This window comes from Halichoerus grypus, chromosome 10, assembly GCF_964656455.1.
Source record: "Halichoerus grypus chromosome 10, mHalGry1.hap1.1, whole genome shotgun sequence".
NCBI classification, from domain to species: Eukaryota; Metazoa; Chordata; class Mammalia; order Carnivora; family Phocidae; genus Halichoerus; species Halichoerus grypus.
The window spans coordinates 29,592,016-29,616,181 of NC_135721.1; the positions used below are offsets into that span (position 1 = coordinate 29,592,016).

Sequence of the window (24,166 nt, forward strand, 5' to 3'; positions counted from 1 at the left end):
GAACACGAGGAACTAACATTCTCGGAGAGTAGTTACTATGCACCAGGCACCATGTAAAGCACTTGGCATTGCTATCTCATTTAATTTTCTCAAAACTCCTAAAACAAGTAATCCCAGTCCTCTAATAAACACTTGATCTCAATTTTTTATAGTTTGTCATATGCTAAATACTAAAATCAAAAGACACGAGTAAAGCAATGTCATTGTACAGAAAAAATTCTATACATGTTTTGGTATTTACTAAAATTTTAAGAACAGAACAGGATCAATGATCTTTCCAGATAAGAGAGATTTTAAAACTATGAGTATTACTATTTTGAGGGCACTAATTATGTGGCAGACACTGCATTAAGAGCTTTACATTTTATCACCGTAATTTTTTAATGAAGGTAGGAATCATGATCCTAGCTTTCCAGATGAAGATGTGAAGTAAGTGACCTGAAAAGGGTCTATAATTTCAAAACAAAGTTTAAGAATCAAAATCTCCACCCTGAGTCTGTCTCTTTGGCTTTAGAACCCTGCTATCTCTTTCTTGGATTATTCTTTTTTTTTTTTTTAAACATACGCCAATAACAAAAAATTATAGTACAAGTTTAAACACTAATGTAATTTTGACATTGGGAATCCATGCACAAACAATCACTCTAAGATTGGGCAAAGCTTTTGGGCTGTTCCCTGGGTTCTGATTTGCTCACTGTAATCTGACTCTTTGGTGGTGGCCTCCCAGCAGAGATCTAGTTTCCGTTTGGCTCAATCTCAATTCTACCTGCTGCTCAGATCTGTCTGCCTTCTCAGTTCTCCTGATAGCCAGTCTCACTAGTTCTTTGAGTTTCATCAGTTTAAGCGTTCTCTTCAGCATATAAACTCCTAGAAGGCAGAGATACCGTTTGTTGCTAAGTCTGCTTTATAAGCCAATATGTTGATAAAGGAACCTACTGTATACATCTAAAAATATATTCATTCCTGAAACTAATATACACTGTATGTCAACTATACTTCAATAAAAATTAACATTTACATTAACTATATCCATACTCACAACAGAAACAGTGTACTATATACTTAAAACAAACACATCCAAGCCAAACTAGCAATCCTATTTGAAAGCTCTCAAACTACAATTTTGAGTTAATACATACCCATACAAAATACATACCCTTTTACATCTAGAAGATTCACAACTGGCATTTTGGGCCAGATAATTCTTTGTTGTGGGGAGCTCCCCCGAGCATTGCAGTAACATCCCTGCCCTCTACCCACTAGATGCCAATAGCACGCCCTCTCTCCCCAGTAGTGACAACCAAACAAAAAAATCTCCAGACACTGCTAAATGTTGCCAGGGATCAAAATCACTCTGGTTGAGAACCACTGGTTTAATTTAATCTTATACATTAAAATGAGATATTGGAGCTATAATATTTGCCAATTAAGTAGTGCTAATCTACATTCTTACAAGGAATAAGGAAAAGGTTTACTGGTGTTCTCAGAGTGAATAACTTTGAGAATTTCAAGTATTTCAAGAAGCTGGCCTTTTGCACAATCCTAGGAAGAAAGAGTTCTTTGAATTAAATATCTGGAAAATATAAACTAGTCACAGCAGGTTTGGTACAACTAAGGTACCAATACATGAAACAGAATGGAAAAGAATACTGGTGCTTATCTGCTTATTTCTTTCTATAAATCATTTAATCAACAGAGGTTAACTATCACCACAGATTATTTGCAGTATTATTTTCAGCAGTAAAAGCAGGTAGAACGTATCCTTTAACAAATGTCTACTGAGACTAAGGCATTTGGGGGGACAGAAAGATGAGTAAGACAGAACCAATTTCAATGTAACATAAATGTTGAAGCATTTCAAATCTTCAAGAAAAGGAAGCTAAATTTTTGGCTTAAGTTAAAGACAACAACAACAAAAGAAACTCCACCCAATCCGCCCTCGGGACGTGTCATGAAATTGGACTGAATTCAAAGAGTGACCACTTTTGGTCATATCCAAGTTTTAAGCAAAGCTCAACTACAAGTGATCTGTTAGATATTTTCCTGGAAACAAACAAAAATCTCAATGTATATGTTTTGTATTATCTGTATTAGAATTCAATCCCAATTTTAACTAAATATAAGTCTGAAATCTTTCTATTTCTATAAGTTTTATATATCCTCATCTATACTGGAAATACCAATTTCATTTTCCCCCTAATTGAACACCATACCTAATCTGTATTTATTACTACTATTTTCAACATTTCCCCACATGCCTGTTTACTAATTTAATATTTTTGTGAAATGTATTTTTATATCATTTGACTAAATATTTAGAGATCAATGTTTTTCTTACCAATACATGAGCTCTTTACAGAAGAAAGATGTTAGATATTTAATACTTGTGTAGTACTTCTCCAATCTTATCTTTGTTTTTATTTTTATATATGTAAATATTTTAATTTTCAATACTCAAATCTGTAAACTGTTCTTTACCCTTGTGCTTCCTTTTCCTGATATGAAAGTGAGATATCCCCCTCTCTGTAAGTTTGATAAATATTCAATTCCATTTTATTCTCTTTTTCCTTTGATCCAAATTCTCAATATTTAACCTTTAATTCCTCTGAAATTTATCCTGGTGTCAGGTGTTAAGTGGAGGTCTATGTTAATGCTCCTCTCATTGCCTAACTTGTTTTCTCAACTCCATTTCCGAAAAATGATTCTCTTTTATTTCTCATGCCTCCTTAGCCATATACCTAAAATGTACGATGGGTCTATTACTGTTCAAGTCATATACAGTTTCCATTATTGTAGCTGTTTTTCTCCCCCCTTTTTCTTATTTTTCAGACTTTTAACTTAGTGCTTTTGCCTACTTTTTTAAACTTTAGAAAAATATTGTTAGGGTAAAAAGAATCCCAATAAAACCTTGAATGGAAAACATAATTTAATTTGGGAAGTAAAAATTATACACTGTTAGTCTTCTTTTTTCAGAATATGATAATACATTTCACAAAGTCTTTTAAATACTTCATAAAATTTTTAAATTTTATTTATATCTGATTCATCCATTTCTTAAGACAGTTATCAAAAAATACTTTACTCATTCTTTTCCTAATGGAAATATTAATGTACTCTTGGTTAGTTTTCATGTCCTTCTTTTGCTATCAAAAGATCTTATATAGTTTCAGTTAACTATCCCTAGGCCTTTGTAGTTGCTCTATAGGCTCCTTCTGGCCGTTTAGTCCTTGGGAATGTGCATACGGTGCAGGAATACAGAAAAGCATGCTTACTCACTGCTCAATAATAGTAACTAATTAAATCAGTTGAGCTCAAAATTGTGATTCTGAAGTCACATCTGTAATCACCATTAATCTAAAGACTCATATAACTACCTCATCCCCTGAGGAATATAATATACTATTATATTATAAAATAATATACCAAGACAAAAATCACAGGTTTTCAGGAGCTAAAGAATGCACATGAAATAGACACATACGGCCCAAGAACAATTAGATAAGCCACAGAACTGATATACCATTAACCTCCAATTTTCTGCACCAATAAAGAGAACATTTGTAGAGCTAATAGAAAACATGAATAATTTACCTATACAGATTAAGGAACAACTGGGTTGTCTTCTACACAGCAGAAAATAGATTATGACACGTGTATATTCTATAAAGCACAAAAGCGAAACATAAGCTTAACTGGTAGTAGCTTTCACTCACTTCTGGATCACCACTAATTTCCAATAAACTCCCAACAGAAAAAGGTTCCCAAAGTATGTGTGACTTAAGTTTTGTTTTTTCAGTTTAGAAACCACTAAGGTCAGATTAATATTATTATTAAGAAACTAATACTGTGAGACTGCTATGTGCTAGGTACTGGGCTAAGCAAAACAAATTTACTACACACACACACACACACACACACACAAATAATATACCTATACACACACAACCATGAAATGAGCACTATTTTAAACCTCATTTTTTAGATAAGAAACCAAGGTTACACAACTAGTAAGTGGTAGAGATAAGCCCAAATTTGACCCCAAATGTTTTTAATAACCATACTATACTGTTTCATATGAATTTTTAAAATTTATTCAACCAAAAAATATTTGTTGAACACCTACTGTGGACATGTCTGACCTCACAGAGCTTACAGTTTTATGGTGGCTATACTCAAGTAAAAGAACAATCAATATAATGAAAGTTTAAACACAAGTTGTCCAGGAATGAAGAGCATAGCACATGGTAATTAAATGGATATATATAAAATGTTATGTTTTACTATTCTCACAATCTCCATAAAAGGCAACTATGGTTTAATGTATTGGAAGAAAAATGATGGTGGAGATGGTAAATGAAATTACCATGAACAGAACAGAAATCACCACGGATTTCTAGCTCACATAAAATTTAGAACACTACTAGGAAGCAGAATCATACAGCTTTATTCATTTACCCATGGGGGGAAAAGTCCATATGTGCATAAATACACAGGTTTCTGATTATTGAGGATGTTAAAGGCATCTTGCTTTATCCATGCTACAAGCTATCAAAGTAGTAGCAGGGCACTTTACTAGCCACTAAGGTTTATTTCCTCAGGTGAAGGGCCATAGTTGGTGACAATAAAAGCAAAAAGTTGGGTTTAAAGCAAGCTTTCATTACCTCCTGAATGAGATGGTAGTTATTCCTTTAGTCATTTACCATTTTGTACCTTTATTTCTGGTCTTACCATGATCTACCCTATATTACGGTAATTTTACATTCACTCATCTTCTCTTTTTCCAGAGCATAAATCATTGGGGCAGAAAATTTATCTTTCATCTTGGTAACTCTACAGTATCCAGCCTTGTGACTGAACAGAATAAGTGCACCACAAATATTTGTTCAATTGCATGAAGCCATACAGATAATGGCCCCTGGTAAAGGCTCATTGTACCACACTATTTAGCTCTCTGCAAACTGCCAAGTAAAAGAAATGAAATCACTAGCTCTTATTTTTCTAAAATTTTCAACTATCATAGTAACCTATAATCAGATGCAGACCTCACTGAATTTATGAATTTGTATACAAGACTTAAAATATACATATAATTATATTTTATATGATGGCAAGCTCATACAACAAAATATGCAATTTAAATATTTGGAAAAAATATCTTCAGTTTATTACTTATCTGGTCTCTTAAGCTTATTGATTTCCATTACACTTAGGTTCTTGATTCTGGCTACTCCTTAGAACCATAGGTAGAGCTCTTAAACAGACTCTCTACTCCCAGAAAGCCTGACTTAACTGGTCTGGGGAAAGGTCTGTTAAGCTTCCTGATTGTTCTAAGGGACAGCCAGGGTTGAAAATCATTGTTACAAACTAAGTTGCATGTAACCATGAAACCGCATACGTGGAATCTGTAAACATTTAAAAATCTTGATCCTTCACAACATGTGGCCTATGATAAAGATTTTTGAAAATTTAGCTACTTTTGCATAAATATGACAAACCAAAATTTGAAGATTCTGCTCCTAATTAAAAAAAAAAAAGCTGGTCTTTAGGAAATGCCACTGACACAGTTATCAAAAAATTTTGTGGGGTGTTTAAAAGTAGTTGGATAAGATTTTATAAAGAGGGCGCCTGGGTGGCTCAGTTGGTTAAGCGACTGCCTTCGGCTCAGGTCATGATCCTGGAGTCCCTGGATTGAGTCCCGCATCAGGCTCCCTGCTCGGCAGGGAGTCTGCTTCTCCCTCTGACCCTCCCCCCTCTCATGTGCTCTCTCTCTCTCAAATAAATAAATAAAATCTTTAAAAAAAAAAAAAAAAGATTTTATAAAGAAAACAAATAGACACAAACATTGAAGTGTATTTGTCAAAGTATATATATTAGAGATTGTTCATTTGATTGTAATCAATTTACTATCTTATCAAAAATTACTGAATCATGGAAAACTTTAATAAGGAGCTTGGTCCACACTCCTTCAACCTATTTCCAACAGTAGGCTGGGACTGAAAAATATTTTACAATAATGCATTCACTCAAGATGTGGTCATGGCACAACCTGGGGGCAATTCAAATACAGCTTTCCATTACACTATATATTTCAAGTGAAAGCCTAAATATTAGATAGAAAGACGAGGAGGAAAGCAAACAAACATGTGCAGGAAAATTTTGTAAGGGCAGTAAAAATGGCACACAGGAAAAGACTAAAGGAAGCTTTAACGAATACAAAAAGTCTCCCAAGTTGAGGAAACTATAACCTCAAGACCAAGTTCAACAAACCCCAGCAACAAAAACAGAAAAAAAAAAACCACAATAAAGCAATCATATTCAAACTGCTGAAAACCAAGAAGACAAAAATTGTAAATGAAGCCGGAGAAAAGAACATATTGCATATAGTTTGGATCCAACACAAAGTAATGAAAAGTAATGAAAACGTTAAATATGGAAGTAAATATAAAAGGTAATTTTTCTCACTTTTAATTTCTTTAAAACATAATTTACTGTTAAAAGCAAGAAGAAAAACAATGTGTTGTGGGATTTGTAGCAACAGCTGATCCTCATCATTCACAGATTCTAGATCTGTGAACATGCCTACTCGCCAAAATTTATTTGTAACCAAAAATCAATACTTTCTGTGCTTTTACAGTCATTCACAGACATGCAAAGAAGACAAAAAATTTGAGTCACTCTTGTGCATGTTCCCAGCTGAAGTCAAACAAGGTGATGCTCTTGTTTCAATTCTCACAGTGTAAAAACACATGTCCTTTTCACGGTCTATTTATTGTCATGTGTTCTGAATTTGGGGGCTTTTTTGATGGTGATTTTTCTGTTTAAAATGACCCCCCAAGCATCATGCTGAAGTGCTGTCAAGTGTTCCTAAGATCAAGTAGTCTATAATATGCCTTATGGAGAGAATATGTGTGTTAGAGAAGCTTCATTCAGGCATAAGTTACAGTGCTGTTGGCTGTGAGATCAATGTTAATGAATCACCTATATATACTAAATAAGGCATCTTTAAACAGAAACACATATAAAACAACGTTATGTATTTACTGGTTGACAAAAATTTTGTGACCAGATGCTCACAGGAACCCAACCCTGTATTTCCCCTAGGAGCAACTCTTCAATATTCACTAATTCACTAATTCACTAATGTTTGAGGTCACTTTACAGAATATAACTATCACAAATTATGAGAATCAACTGTTTACAGAAATAAAATGTACAATAGTACAAGTGACAAAAGAAAATAGAAATATACTATTCTAAGGTATACATTACATCATACTTAGAATAGTATGATATTGTTTGAAGACATCTCTGATGAAATAAAGATGCATATTATATAAACTAGAGCAAGGATGAAAAATTTTTTATAAAAGACCAGATACTAATATTTTAGGCTTGGTGTACCATATGGTCTCTGTCACAGCTACTTAACTCTGCTGTTGTAGCATAAAAGCAGCCACAGGCAAGATATTACTGAATGAGCATGCTATGTCCCAATAAAACTCTATTCACAAAAAGAGATGGTGGGTGAGATTTGGCCCATAGATGTAGTCTACTGACCCTGGCACTAGAGAAGTTGCTGAAAAAATTTTTTTAAAGAGAATAAATCAACAATGGAGATAAAATGGACTTACAGAATATACTCAATTCAAAAGAAGAGAAAATGACCCAAGACCAGAAGAGACAAACAGAAAACAATACATTTAAATGCATCTATATTAAATATTATATTAAATATAAATGGTTTAAGCACTTAAAAAACAGAAGTTGTCAGACTGAATTTAAAAAGCATGACCCAAACATATGTAATCTACAAAAAACCCCACTTCACATATGAAGACAGAAAGTATATAAGCAAAAACATATAAAAATATACCACAATGCAAACACTAATCTTTTGGGGAAAAAAATAAGACTGGTTATATCAATACCACACAAATGTGACTTCAGAACAAGGTACATTACCAGAGATAAGGAAAAAAACTTACACTGAAAAAGAAATCAATATATCAAAGGTCGTAAAAATCCTAAATGTGCATGCAAATAATTTTTGCTTCATGTTTTTAAGCTCTATTAATTAAAACTGAGAGGACTAATAGACAAATCTAAAATTATACTCAGATTTCAATACTCCTTTCTCAATAAATGGTAGAACGAGTAAAAAGAAATCCATAAAGAAAACACTATCAACCAACTCTTCCTGACCTTCAGAGAAAACTTCACTCAACAAGAGCAGAATATACATTTAAAAAAACTGCATAAGTAACATTCAGAATGTAGTGTAAGATAGAATCCTACACTATTAAAAATAAAACCCCTCAAATTATACACATTGAAATTATATTCTTGGGCCAAAATTAAAATAAAACTAGAAATCATTATAACATAAAAACATCTGAAAATTTTTCAAATGCTTCCAAATTAAACAATCCATGGATCGCAGATGAAATCACAAGAGAAATTAGGAATTAATTTAAACAAAATGTAAATGAAAATACAACATATCAAAGTTTGTGGCATGCAGTTAAAATAGTGATTAGAGGGAAACTTATAGCACTAGACACATTATAAAAAAGACAAGACTCAAATCAATGACCCAAGTTTCCACCTTAAGAAACTGAAAAAATAAAGTTAAACTCAAAGAAGGTAGAAAAAAGAAAATTAAAAAATTGAAAACACAATAATAGAGAAATCACTTTAAAGGGTAATGAACATAAAACACAACTTTCACCAATGGATTTGCCAACTCAGATGAAATGAAAATTTTCCTTTAAAGACACAAATTACCAAAGTGCACTCACAAAGAAATAGATAATCTGAATAGTTCTATGCCCATTAAAGAAATAGAAATTGAGTTAAAAACCTTCTCATAAAAAAAATTCTAGGCACAAATGGCTTCATTGGTGAATTCTACCAAATATGTCAGGAAGAAATAATTACAGTTTTGTACACATTTATTCAGAAAACAGGAGGGAAATACATCCAAACTCATTTTGTGAAGCCAACTTTACCCTGATACCAAAACCACACAGAGATAATAGAAGAAAAAAAAGCTACAGGCCAATACATTATCTTAGACAGAAAAATATTAAGAAAATATAGAAAAGTATAAAAATGATAAATATATGATGACCAGGAGGGTTTGCTGCAGGAATGCAAGGTTGGCTTAACATTCAAAGGTAAGCCAACATACCTCATCAATATTAACAGACTAAAGGATAAAAATACACAGATACAGAAAAAGTATTTAACAAATTTACAGTCATTCAAGATAAAAAGTCTAAGCCAACTAGGAATAGACAGGAATTTCCTTAACTTGATGAAGAACATCTAAAAAAATTTACAAGCAACTTAATGGTGGAAGACCAAATGCTGTTCCTTTTAAGAGTGGTAACAAGGCACAGATGTCCACTCTTACCACTTCTATGCAATATAGTCCTGGAGGTTTAGCCTCCAGTACAAAACAAGAAAATGAAATGAAATTTTGGAAGGCAAAACATAAAACTATCTTTATTTACAAAAGACAAGATCATCTATATAGAGAATCTTAAAGAATTTTTTAAAGTTACTAGAAGTAATAAATGAGTTTAGCAAGGTTGCAGGACACAATGTCAATGTACAAAAATCACAATATTTCTATATAATAAAATGAAAAATCAGACTGAGATTTTTTTTAAAGTCCCATTTATAATAGCACCAAAACCCCATTTATAATAGCACCAAAACCATCAGCAAAATGATGTACACAATTTCTATAGGGTTTTCTTTTTGTAGAAATTGTCAAGTTGATTTTAATGGAAATGCAAAGGACACAGACCGGTCAAAACAATTTTGGAAAAAAGAACAAAGTTGGAGGACTTAATGCACCTGACCTCATGTCTTTATAAAATTAAAGAATTCAAGACAATGTGAAATCAGTTTAGGGGTACACAGATATAGGCCAATAAAGCAAAACAATGTTCAGAAATAGATCAAAATGTATGGTTAACTGATTTACAATAAAGGTCCTAAAGTAATTCAGTGAGGGAAGAATAGTCTTTTCAACAAATGATCCTGAAAAAATTTGATGTCCAATGCAAAGAAATGAAGCTCAACCTTTATCTCACACCATATACAAAAATTATTATTTTTTAAATAAATTCAGATGAATGGGTTGGAAGCTGTTTACTGTTTGTTTTTTTTTTTAAGATTTTATTTATTTGACAGAGAGAGACACAGCGAGAGAGGGAACACAAGCAGGGGGAGTGGGAGAGGGAGAAGCAGGCTTCCCATGGAGCAGGGAGCCCGATGTGGGCCTCGATCCCATCATGACCTGAGCCGAAGGCAGACGCTTAACCACTGAGCCACCCAGGCGCCCCCCAAAATTATTTTGAAATGGATTGTTACGAGTTGAGTTGTGTTCCTCCAAAAGATGTTAAAATCCTAACCCCCAGGACCTGTGAATGTGACCTTTGGAAACAGGGTTTCTGTAGATAGATGATCCAGTTAGAATGAAGTCATTAAGGAGGGCCCTAACCCAACAGGACTGTGACCTTATAAAAAGGGGAAATTTGTCAACACAGACAGACATTTATAGAGAGAAGTCAATATGAAGACATAGGAAGAATACCATCTATAAGCTAAGCAATGCCTGAGGCCATTAGAAGCTGGGAGAGAGGCATGAAACAGATTCTTACTCACAGCCCTCACAGAAGGAACAAACTCTACTGATATCTCAGTTATAGACAGCTAGCCTCAAAAACTGTCAGAAAAATTTCTATTGCTTAAGCCATGCAGCTGTGGTAGTTCCACAGAACTAACATATGGATTATAAAAATAAAAGCTGAAATTATGAAACTTCCAGGAGAAAACAGGGGACAAAATCTTTGTTATCTTCATTCAGGCAAATATTTTTTAGATATGAAACAAAAGCACTATCCATAAAGGAAAAAATTAATTGTACTTCATTAAAATTAGAAATTTTGGCTCTCCAAATGATACTGTTAAGAGAACAAAGAATATAGCATATTATAATGAAAAGTACATAAACTAACTTAGATCAGACAAAATAGACTTTTTTTTTTTTTAAAGATTTTCTTTATTTATTTGACAGATAGAGAGCACAAGTAGGCAGAGAGGTAGGCAGAGGGAGAGGGAGAAGCAGACTCTCCACTGAGCAGGGAGCCCGACGCGGGGCTCAATCCCAGGACCCTGGGATCATGACCTGAGCAGAAGGCAGCCGCTTAACCGACTGAGCCACCCAGGCGCCCCCAGACAAAATAGACTTTAAGCCAAAGACTGTAATAAGAGACAAAGAAGGTCATTATATAGTGATAAAGGAGTCAATCCAACAAGAGGATATAATCTTTGCAAATATTTATGCACCCAACATAGGGGCACCTAAATATATAAAGTATATAAAGCCAATATTAACGGACTTGAAAGAAGAAATAGACAACTACATAATAATAAAGGGATTTTAGTACTGCACTTTCAACAATGCATAGATCACCCAGACAGAGAATCAAAAAAGGAACACTGGAGTTAAACTATACATTAGACCAGACACTTAACATTTACTGTAACATTCCATCCAAAAGCAGCAGAATACATATTCTTCTCAAGCAAACATGGAACATCCTCCAGGACATATCATGTTAGGCCACAAAACAAGTCTTAATAAATTTAAGAAGACTGAAATCATATTAAACATCTTTTCCTATGACAATGGTATGAAACTAGAAATCAATTACAAAAACAAACAAAAAAAAACCCTGGAAAATTCACAACTATGTGGACATTAAACAACATGAATTGTACAACTAGTCAAGGTGAGATCAAAAGAGAATAAAAAAATACCTTGAGACAAATGAAAATGAAAATACATATACCAAAACTGACGGGATGCATAAGTTCCGAGAGAGAAGTTCATAGCAGCAAACCCGTACATGAAGAAAAAGATCTCAAATAAACAACCTAACTTTACACCTCAAGGAACTAGAAAAGTAACAAACTAAGCCCAAAGTTAGCAGAAGGAAAGAAGTAACAAAGATCATAGTGAAATTAAATCAAATAGAGACTAAAAAGACAACAGAAAAGATCAATGAAACTAAGAGCTAGTTTTTTGAAAAGATAAACAAAACAAACCTTTAGCTTAAAGAAAAGAGAGGACTCAAATAAAATTACAAATGAAAGAGGTGACACTGATACCACTTAAATACAAAGGAACATAAAAGACTACTATAAATAATTTTACACCAACAAACTGGACACTTGGAAAAAATGGATAAATTCCTAGAACAACCTACCAAGCCTGAATCATGAACGAGTAGAAAATATTAACAGACCAATTCTATAGTAAAAAGATTGAACTGGTAATCAAAATCGTCACAAAACAAACAAAAAAAAGCTAGATGACTTCACTGATAAATTCTACCAAACATTTAAAGAATTAATACCATTTGTTCTCAAACTCTTCCAAACCATATAAGAGGAAGGAACATTTTTCCAAGCTCATGAGGCCAGCATTACCCTGATACTAAAGACAGACAATGACACTACAAGGAAAAAAAAAATTATAGCTCAACCTTCTTGATCAACACAGATGCAAATATTCTCAACAAATATAAGCAAACTGACTTCACCAACACATGGAAAGGATCATATACCATGATCAAGTGGGATTTATTCCAGGGATGCAAGAATAATTCAACATCTGGGAATCAATAAATGTGATATACCATATTAACATAATAAAGGATAAGAATAAGTCATCTCGATAGATGCAGAAAAAGCATTTGATAAAATTCAACATCAATTCATGACAAAAACTCTAAACGAAGTGAGGTATAGAGAAAACATACCTCAACATAACAGGGGCTGTATATGACAAGCCCACAGCTAACATCATACTCAGTGGAAAACCTAAGATCAGGAATAAGACAAGGATGTCCATTCTTGCCACTTTTATTCAACATAGTACTGGAAGTCCTAGCCAGAACAATTAGGCAAGAAAAAGAAATAAAAGACATCTAAATCAGAAAGGAAAAAGTAAAACTGTCTATGTTTGTAGGTGACATGAAACACTCCAACAAAAAATTTTGTTAGAATTAATCAACAAATTCAGTGAAGTTGCTAGATACAAAAATCATATACAATAATCAGTTGCCTTTCTATACACTAATAAGTTACTATCAGAAAGAGAAATTAAGAAAACAATCTCATGTATAATTGCATCAAAAATAAAATACCTATAAATAAATTTAACCAAGGTGAAAGATCTACACACTAAAAATTGTATCTATAAGACATTAATGAAAGAAACTGAAGACCCAAAAATTGTATCTATAAGACATTAATGAAAGAAACTGAAGACCCAAATAAATGGAAAAATATTATGTTCATGGACTGGAAGAATATTATTAAAATGTCCCTACTACCCAAAATAATCTACAGATTCAATGCAATCCCTATTTTCCAATGGCATTTTTCACAGAAATAGAAAAAACAATCTTAAAATTTATACAAAACCACAAAAGAACCTGAATAGCCAAAGCAATCTTTTTTTTTTTTTTTTTTAAGATTTTATTTATTTATTTGAGAGAGAGACACTGAGAGAGAGCATGAGAGGGGAGAGGGTCAGAGGGAGAAGTAGACTCCCCACTGAGCAGGGAGCCCGATGTGGGACTCGATCCTGGGACTCCAGGATCACGACCTGAGCCGAAGGCAGTTGCTTAACCAACTGAGCCACCCAGGCGCCCCTAGCCAAAGCAATCTTGAGAAAGAAGAACAAAGCTGGAGGCATTTACATTTCTTGATTTCAAACTATACTTCAAAGCTATAGTAATCAAAACAGTACGGTATTGGCACAAGAATGGACATATAAATCAATGGAACAGAGAGCCTAGAAATAAACCTATGCATATATGGCCAATGAATTTATGACAAAGAAATCAAGAATATACAATGGAAAGGATAGTCTTTTTCTATAAATGGTGCTGGGAGAACTGGGACAGCCAAATGCAAAAGAATGAAATTGGACACCTCTTTTACACCATACACAAAAATCAACTCAAAATGGACTTAAGACTTGAATGTAGGACCTGCAACCACAAAATTCTTAGAAGAAAACATAAGGGATAAATTCCTTGATATCATTCTTGGCAATGATTCTTTGGATTTGACACTAAAAGGAAAGGCAACAAAAGCAAAAATAAGCAAGGGGGACTACATCAAACTACAAAGCTTCTTCTCAGCCAAGGAAACCACTGACAAAAATCAAAACGCAACCACAGAAGGTGGAAAACGTATTTGCCAATCATGTATCTGATAAGGGTTTAATACCCAAAATATATAAAGAACTATAACTCAATGGCAAAAACAACAAAAATAACAAGAAACAATCCTATTTATTTATTTATTTATATTTAAAGATTTTATTTATTTATTTGACAGAGACACAGCGAGAGTAGGAACACAAGCAGGGGCAGTGGGAGAGGGAGAAGCAGGCCTCCCGCTGAGGAGGGAGCCCAACGCGGGGCTCAATCCCAGGACCCTGGGATCATGACCTGAGCCGAAGGCAGTCGCCCAACGACTGAGCCACCCAGGTGCCCCAACAATCCAATTTAAAAATGGGCAGAAGAACTGAATAGACATTCCCCCAAAGAAGACATACAAGTAGCCAACAGGCACATGAAGAGGTCCTCAGCATCACTAATCATCAGGGAAATGCAAATTAAAACCACAAGGAGATATAACCTCCTGGCTGTCAGAATGGCTAACATCAATAGGACAAGAGATAAGAAGTGTTGGTGAGAATGTGGAAGAAAGGGAACCCTTGTGCACTACTGGTGGGATCTAAATTTGTGCAGCCACTATAGAAAACAGTACGGATGAGGAAAAAAGAAAAGAGTATGGACGTTCCTCAAAAAATTAAAAAGAGAACTACCATATGATCAAGCAATGCCATTTCTGGGTATATATCTGAAGAAAATGAAATCACTACCTCTAATAGATACCTGTACTCCATGTCAATGCATCATTATTTACAATAGCCAAGACATGGAAACAACCAAATGTCCATCCAAGGATGAATGAATAAAGATATTGTGGTATATATACAATAGAATATTATTCAGCCACAAAAAGAAGGAAATCCTACCATTTGCGACAGCATGGATGGACCTTGAAAGCATTATTAAGTGAAGTAAGTCAAGCAGAGCAAGACAACTACCGTATGATCTCACTTGTATGTGGAATCTCATATAACTTAACTCACAGAGACAGAGAACAGATTGATGGTTACCAGAGGCAGAGGGCAGGAATGGGGAAAATGAGTGAAGGTAGTCAAAGGGTACAAACTTCCAGTTATAAGATAAATAAGTTCTGGCAGTGTAATGTACAGCATGGTGCGTATAGTTAACAATTCTTTACTGTATATTTGAAAGCTGCTAAGAGAGTAGACCTTGGAAGTTCTCATCACAAGAAAAAAATTAACTGTGGGAGGTGATATTATGTTAACTACATTTATTGTAATTATTCTGCTAAATATACACATATCAAATCATTATGTTGTATACCTTAAACTAATACAAATTTATATATCAATTATATCTCCATAAAACTGGAAAAAAATTAGAAGCAACATAAATGACCAAAATAAGAAACTGGTTGTAAACTTTATGCTTCAAGATGACTGAATGCAGTAGCCTTTAAAATGATGATTATTTAGACTATTATTTAGATTAAAAAGAGAGAGGATGAAAAGAAACCACAGACTGGAAGAAAATATCTATATTTTATATTTGATAAGAACTTGTATCTAAGATGTTTAAGAACTTTTATACCTCAATCTGTACAGAACTTAAAGAAAATATGTGAATAGCAATTAAGCCCGTGGACAGATAACCAATCTCATTAGTCATTAGGAAAATGCAAATTAAAACCACAAGGAGATATTACTACACACCAACCAGAACAGTTAAATTAAAAAGATTGGAAATACCAAGTGTTGGCAAGGATATGGCCATCTTCCTCCTAAATATTTATCCCAAGGAAATGAAAACATGTATCTACAATCAAGATTTGAATGAGAATGTTCATAGCAACTCTATTCATAATGCCCCCAAATTAGAAAAAACTCTAATATCAATCAACTGATGACTGAATAAACAAAGTATAGTATATCCATACAATGGAACAGTACTCAGCAACAAAAAGGAACTACTGACATACCTAACAGCATGGATGAATTAAAAACAAAAACACAAAACACTGAGGTATGTGAAAGATGGCAGGACAAAAGACTACATACTATGACTTCGTTAATATGAAAATCTAAAAAAAGTGTAACCATAGTAACAGAATGCAGAGCAGTGGTGGCCCAGGACCAGGATGAGGAAAGGAGACTGCAGAAGTACAAGAGGGAACTTATGGGCTGATGGAAATGCTCTAGATCTTGAATGGGTGATAGTTGCACAACCGCATAAAATTGCTAAAACTCATCAAAGTTATGATCTCAACAGGGATGGATTTTATTATAGGTAAATTCTATCTTATCTGATTTTTTAAAAACAAACACCTAATAAAAATAGCTCTTAAGAGAAAAAAATAACTGCATATATTATATGGCACATTTCTATTTAATGTCTGAAAGGTGCTAGAAAAACTATAAAATCCAATCTTACCCAGTAAAATAATTTAAAAATGTAATAGTTATTCTTTTTAGATCATTGCACTGTCATTCTAAAAAATATTTAAATATTATTTCTGAATATGGAATACACGCATAAGGCACAAAATTCAAAAGGCACACAAGGGTATACAATGAAATGTAAATCTCCCTTTCACTCTTATTCCCCAGTCACCAGTTCCCTTCCTGGAAGAAACCTCTCTCTCCTTCCAAAGTCATCTAAAAACAATCAAGAGGGGTGCCTGCGTGGCTCAGTCGTTAAGCATCTGCCTTCGGCTCAGGTTATGATCCCAGGGTCCTAGGATCGAGCCCCGCACTGTGTCTCTGTCAAATAAATAAATAAAATCTTTAAAATAAATAAATAAATAAATAAATAAAAACAATCAAGAAATTAAATGTATGCATACATATGTATGTTTAAGTGTGTGTAATACAAAATGATAGCATAGTATGCCTTGTTCTGCACTTACGTTATCTATATATCCTATATATCTTGCAGATCTCCCTCTCCCCCATCCATGTACACACAAAATGTTTCCTTTTTTAATAGCTGCAAAAACTTTTAAAGAATCCCACAAACTACACCTTGGATCACTACAGTGGTACTTTAAAAAGCCTTACAAATCTGTAAATTTGTGAACTCTATTCTTGAATCTGGGGTCAAATTCCCATTCCTTATGTCTGTGGTCAATTATTACTAATACATTGTTAGCTTTGGATGGCAAAAAATGTAAAATAGACGGAATATACCTTTGGTATTATGACTACATTAAAAATAGATTTTAAAATATCTTAAATATTATTAATATAAAATTATAGGTCAGGTAACCCTCCTCGCTTAATTTAAAACTTGGGTTGCCCTCTGGGTTTATTTCACTAACTTTTAGAGGCCTTTCTTCTGGTCCCCTAAACTAAGAGCTCTTTTCATCACTTTTCAGCCTTGTTAGTTTCTCTATAAAAAGAGAGATGGGGAGGCACCTGGGTGGCTCAGTCGTTAAGCGTCTGCCTTCGGCTCAGGTCATGATCCCAGGGTCGTGGGATCAAGCCCCGCATCGGGCTCCCTGCTCAGCGGGGAGCCTGCTTCTCCCTCTCCCACTTCCCCTGCTTGTGTTCCTTCTCTGGCTGTCTCTCTCTCTCTCTCCGTCAAATAAATAAATAAAATCTTAAAAAAAAAAAGAGAGAGATGGGAAGGTTCTTCTGGAGGAATAATGATTCCATTTCAAGAGTCATAGCAGAACACTAGGGCCATAATCTTCAAAAATTTCTGGAACACAGGAACTCTGTCTTATTAAAGTTTGATAAAAATCAGTCCCATTATCTCCCCCAGAAAAACGCTACTTTTCTTCCTGAATTTTCTATCTTGGTTACCAGCATCACCACCCATCTAGTCACCCATGCTGCCCTTCCATCCTCTGCTCTTCCTCTATGTCCAATAGGCTGTTAAGTTTTACCAACACTACTTTCCCAATACCCTTCAAATATATCATCATCACTTTCCAACCATCTCAGTTCAGATCTTTATTACAATGGCTTCTTATCTGATCTCCTTACTTTATGTCATACTTGGTTACACATTTAAGCTTTCCAAAACACAAATCTGATCATGTTGGGTTGCTGCACATAGACCTTTGTTAAATCTACACTCTTACAGGAATCAAGTGTGAAACTTTTCTTTGGCATGAGGAAGGTAGTGTGGGGCAGTGAAAAGAGGATACAGATTTATAAGTTAAAAAAGACTTGTGCTTGGGGGCACCTGGGTGGCTCAGTCAGTTAAGCGTCTGCCTTCGGCCCAGGTCATGGTCCTGGGGTCCTGGGATCCAGCCCCACATGTGGTTCCCTGCAGGGAGCCTGCTTCTCCCTCCCCCTCTGCCCCTCCCCTCCGCTCACGTGCGACCTCTGTTCACTCTCTCTTGCTGTCTAATAAATAAAATCTCAAAAAAAAAAAAAGATCTGTGTTTGAAGTCTGACTTTCAGCAAGTAATTAAATGTCTCTGAAATTTAGTTTCCTCCTTTATTCAGCAGCAATTATATCACCTATACCCATTCCACTCAGTGAGGTCCTTGGAGAAGGAGCATCAATACCACCTAAGAGTATATTACAAATGCAGACCCACCCCAAACCTACTCATTCAAAATCTGTATCTTAATACAATCACTAGATGATTGGCATACACATTACAGTTTGAGATGCACCACAAACTTGTGAGATTAGTTAGAAAGTGCGTGTAAAGCTCCTGACATAGAGTAGGCACTCAATAAATGTTGCCTATTATAATCTTCCTCTTTTCCCTTTCTGTATCTTTGCTCCTCCTGATTCTTTTGCCTGGAATGTATTCCTCACCTCCTATATTATTGAAATCTTGCTCATTAAGTATCAAATGAAATGTTACTTTCTGTTCCAAGTCTTCTACATCCTTTATCAAACTGAGAAGGGCACTCTGTAACTTCACTTTCTACTTTTTATGTTTTACTCTGGTGAATAGGTTTCCTTCAGTAGACTTTAAGCTTTTTGAGGGAAGGGACATCTGATTAATCTATTTCCTAAAATTTAACCAGTACCCTATCTTTTAGAAGGTTCAGGTAGATGCAGTTACTAAGAATAGATAAAAGAAAAGCAGGTGTGCCCATGACAGTCCTGGCAGTAAACCTGGAGCTGTACATGTGTAAAATGGATGACTGATGAGCAAGTGCCCAAGACAACAGGAAAGGTAAAAATGAGAAAGAACTTCTGACAGGTTTTTCCATCCTCCAGATGAGTTAGGGATCCATGAAACATCTCTAGAAAATCTTAGGATCTGAGCTGGTTCCCTTAAGATTTTTCTCTGATTTAGCCTGAAACAGGTCATCCCTTGAAACTCCTTTCTCTTTTATCTGTCTCTAGCAGTGAAGACCCAAATTTAGATTAAATGATTCAGAATCTCACTGCTGGAATTACACACCAGAAATCATCCCAACTCAATCATTTGATAGATTTGGAAACTATAATCCAGGGAAGTCAAATCACTTGTGCAAAGTTATACAGTAAATAAACAATACAGCTGACCTAGTTTCAAGCTCAAAACTCTTTTACACTACACTTAAACAACAGTTAGGATCCCAGCAAATGTCAAAAGGAATGTGTAATATGCTTATGCCTATATATACTATATATTTTTGCCAAATACATCCCCATTTCACTATAATATTGATTCAAATTCAGTTTACTATGATATTCCTTTTATGCTGGCTATCTCTATAATCAATAATTCTATTTTATATCTATATAAAGTTTACCCTGAGTTATTTTTCCAGCTCTATCCTATTTCCTTGGTATCACTGTATTTTTTCATGGATTATGATGTTTAATCTAGTTTCCTAAGAGTTAACCCATCTGACCCACATCTCACATCTGTATTAAAGATGAAGTAACATGAATTCTAAAATAATCCTGTAGAAAATCAGTATGCCTCTGTATGAATATAAGAACGAAATGAAATTTGTTAAGATTGAAAACAATAATACAGATTCTACCAAAATATTAGTTATAAATTTCTATAGGCTCAAATAAAAAGGAAACATTCAAGTTACAAATTGTAGTTAAGATAAATTCTTATCTTTAAATTAAAAACCTAGTTGCCAAGATATTTGTGAAAAACCCTTATAACATTTAATGAAAGGGAAAATAAAAGCAAAAATCCTTAAAAGACACGCAGATGATTCTACAGATCTACAAAAGGAAAGTGAATCTTTAGGCTACATTTCAATAGACAAGTTACTGTTACCACACAGGAGGCATAGGCTATTTCTACAAACCACATAACATTTTTTTAAGACTGTTAATTACTTCCACATCAGAAGATAGTAACAAATCATATAAAGCATAAGAAATTAAAACAAAAACAGTAAAATGAGGAGCCTAAATACAAATATATTATTCTCACCTGATACGATTTTTCCAATAAAAAGTACACTAATTTGTTTGAAACACATCTGAAACATATGCTCAGTCCATTAAAAATAAAATGTAACCAATTCTTACTACTTAAACATATAGTTCTATGACAAAATAGAGAACATACCCACTTATCCATCAAATCAAGATTATTAAAGACATTTAGTTAAGGTTCCTTAAAAAATGGTATAGTATAGGGCAGGAGGTAGGCAAAAGGGAAACAAAATAAAACCACCCTCAATTTCAAATTTTTTTTATATTGTCATATATGCAAAACTCATTTACCAATTTTTTTAAGCAAGAGAGAGTGGTCTTCTCATATTAAATGGCAGTATAGGTGAAATCAAGACCTAAAGGGAAGGAAGAAGGTACAAAAAAGAGTGCAGAATATGAGCCACCTAGGAAAAACAGGTGTGGACCTGGGACTCAGCCACAGCTGTGTCCCATCCTTTTGGTAAGCCACCTGGATGCCTTGTATTCTCTGCCTCCTGTTTTCTCTAAAAACAAATGAGATTTCTCAAGTCCTCTTGATTTTATATGATTTTCCTGCTCTTAAAGAAAAAATAAATAGGCAGTATTTTAAAGTTAGGATAAAGGCTCCAGTTGTTAGAATCTGAAATTTCAGACTTTAGGCTTCTAATCTATTAGCACTCTACCAAAATGATCCAAATTAGGATATAAACAATTGATCCATATATGTTAACTCACTGTTGCATGTATAACTTATAGGAAGGTGTTAGATACAATATTAATTAGAAAAACTATTGACATAAATAGCATGCACGGTACCTTTTGATAAACAATGGAGCACACAAGATCCTTGACAGCAGATAAAGATAGTTCCTGGGCTTCGATGGTAACGCTCTCCCGTGTAAGGCCAATTTGCAGCAGAAATGAAATTGTATGCTCTGAGCCTCTGGAGTTGGTGAGTGATGGCGCACTGAAACTTCCATTAGAGAGTCGGGCAGAGAGTCCTGTTTTAGGACTTGAACACGGAGAAGGAGCTGGAAGCACAGCAGGAAGAGTTGCAGGTAATACAGACTTCTGGGCTGATGGAGGGGAATTGTTTGCAGACATCTGCCTTTCTTTAATATTTTAAAATAGTTGTCAATTTTTTTTCAGTGGTTATGAAGAGGCTTTTAAAATCACAGCAGTAAAAAAATGACTGTACTTTTGGATTTAATTGAAAACTTCTTTATTTCCTCTTTTAAGCCACTCATGCCAATGATTGCAACTTCTACAACTGTGAGTTGAATACACAAAAGGTCCTACTTCCCTTAGTATCAGTCCCATCAAAAAAGAGTCTTGTCTTTAGGACCACAACCAGAGATTTGGAAAGGATTTAACATCACTGTATTTTCCTCATCAGAAAAGAGTTGACATTGCTTCTTTACTAACCATCTTCATTTATTTTCTTTTAAGTCTACTCTTGTCTCTCTCTTTTAATTTCAGAAAATACATAGTGAATAAAAGTTGTTTTTCTATTAAGATGAAATCCTCCTGGTTTAAAAAATAAGTGTTTAGGATTAATCTATTTAACCCTTATCTTGAGGTTTACTGATTTGATGGGACACTTTTTCAAATGTCCATACCTTAAATCACCTTTTCAAATGTCTTTACTTTCATTTTTGGGGGGGCAAATTTTTCCATGATGAAGCACAAAACTTTTTAAAACAGTACAGGCATATTTCACTTGATGAATGGGTCCACTGAGAAAAGTTGATGCTTTCTGAAATGCAGTCAGCCTGGAAGGAATTTTAAAAACACTCTTAATATTTTATACTCATTTGACATTATTTTAAAAAACCAAGAATCCCTGTATTTTTTTTAAATGATAAGTTTTGGTTGTATGTTTGTAATTCACCAAGAATCCTAATGGGTAGCCATTTTGGGGGGGGTCTAGTTAACAGAGACATTATTTTCCTAGAGGTATAATTTTAGGGAGAGCCTCCTGCTCACCACCACCACCACCACCACCACCAAGTCCCTGGCACTCCTCACTAATACCTGAAACCTGAAGATCAAACACTTTTATTCCACAAATATACAACTGAGTTAGGAGAGAAACAACGAAAAATAGAAGGGACTAAAAGAAGGTTAAAATGGACACTGTCATAGAACTAAAGTACAAACCACTCAGCCATACAAAAGATGTATAATACTGTCCTACTAAAGACACGTCAAAAGTATTCTTTTTTTATATCAAAAAATCTAATTCTGCCAAAATATGATTGTTGACTTGCTTTGTTGACAGATTTCTTTCAGAAAGCTAAGGAAGCAGAAGGGAACATACTATGCACAGTTATAATGTGAACGATGTATTGATGACAGGATCACAGGAGAAAGTGATCTTATTATAAAGGGTTTCTGAAAGTAAAAAAAGAGAGAGCACTAGGCTCAGTTACAAATGTATCACAGTTTACAAGAGACAGTTCAAAAACAAAAGGTATGACCCTGATGGCCTAAGGGAAATGGCTCAGAAGGGATCTTTCTAAATTTTACACATATACCTGTAAACAATTCCAATGATGAAAAAGAGTGAAGCATCCAATGTGGCTGCAGAATGACTCTCTGGAGAGTAGTTAATGGGGCTAGATAAATTAGGATGAACATAACAGAAGAGCAAAAACATACAGATATGGTAACAGGAATTTGAAAGCTCAGGAAAAACTAAGGCTTAGAAAAAATTGCTTAAAGATAACAAAAACTTTTATAACTATATTCAAATAAATATTATTCCAACTTATATGGTACAGCACTTAACATCTTATAAATGTTTTACATACTTTACCTCATGCATATCTTTGGAGACAAATATGATTTCTGCAGATGAAAAAACAGAAGCACAAGCAGATAAAGCAATGTGCCCAGCATCACATGGGTATTAAGAGGAGGAGTGGTGGGGGGGAGGGGCACCTGGGTGGCTCAGCTGGTTAAGCGTCTGCCTTCAGCTCAGGTCATGATCTCAGGTCCTGGGATTGAGTCCCATATCGGGCTCCCCGCTCAGCGGGGAGCCTGCTTCTCACTCTGCCCCTCCCCCCCACTTATGGTTGGTCTCTCTCTCTCTAGCAAAAATAAATAAAATCTTAAAAAAAAAAAAAGAGGCAGAGTGGGAATTAGTACCTAAGTCTCTATACCTTCTTACCAAGTGCTGTCTCCACAATAACACATTATTTATCAAAGAGAACAAGGAACTGAGAGAATCACTGCTCAGAGAGGATGTTAAGGTTGAGAGAGCACGCAGAGAAGGCAGAATTGCTCAACTTTTATTTTGCTTATCTTCTCTCAGTTTTTAAACTAAAGTTGTAGAAGAGCAATGAGAACCGAAACCCAAGCCTGGTGAATGAGAGACTAAAACAACTTTATATGAGTGCAAGTCTTTGGTTCCAGATGCAATTCATTCTATGCTGCTAAAGCAATTAGCAAGTATAATCACAAAGCTGACTCCTATAATCTTGGAGAAAGAGCTCAGAAAGAAACAATCAGGGCCTGGAGATGGGTCAGAGGTGCTTCAAATTTTATGAGCTGGAGGAGTGGGGAAGTGGATTCCAGAAATCACAGACATATAA

The 24,166-nt window shown here is 34.6% G+C and overlaps 1 protein-coding gene across 5 annotated transcripts in view; it reads right to left on the bottom strand.

Moving 5' to 3' along the window:
- The window catches only part of PRKD3 (protein kinase D3), an 85,725-nt gene that overhangs the window by 55,897 nt on the left and 5,662 nt on the right, over nt 1-24,166 (bottom strand). For all 5 annotated transcript variants that reach the window (XR_013441649.1, XR_013441648.1, XM_036070403.2 and 2 more), the window contains one exon: nt 21,387-22,342. Coding sequence is in view for 3 of the 5 variants with exons in the window: in XM_036070403.2 (XP_035926296.1) it covers nt 21,387-21,674 (288 nt within the window). In the remaining 2 variants the exon portion in view is untranslated. The remainder of the gene's footprint in view (nt 1-21,386; nt 22,343-24,166) is intronic.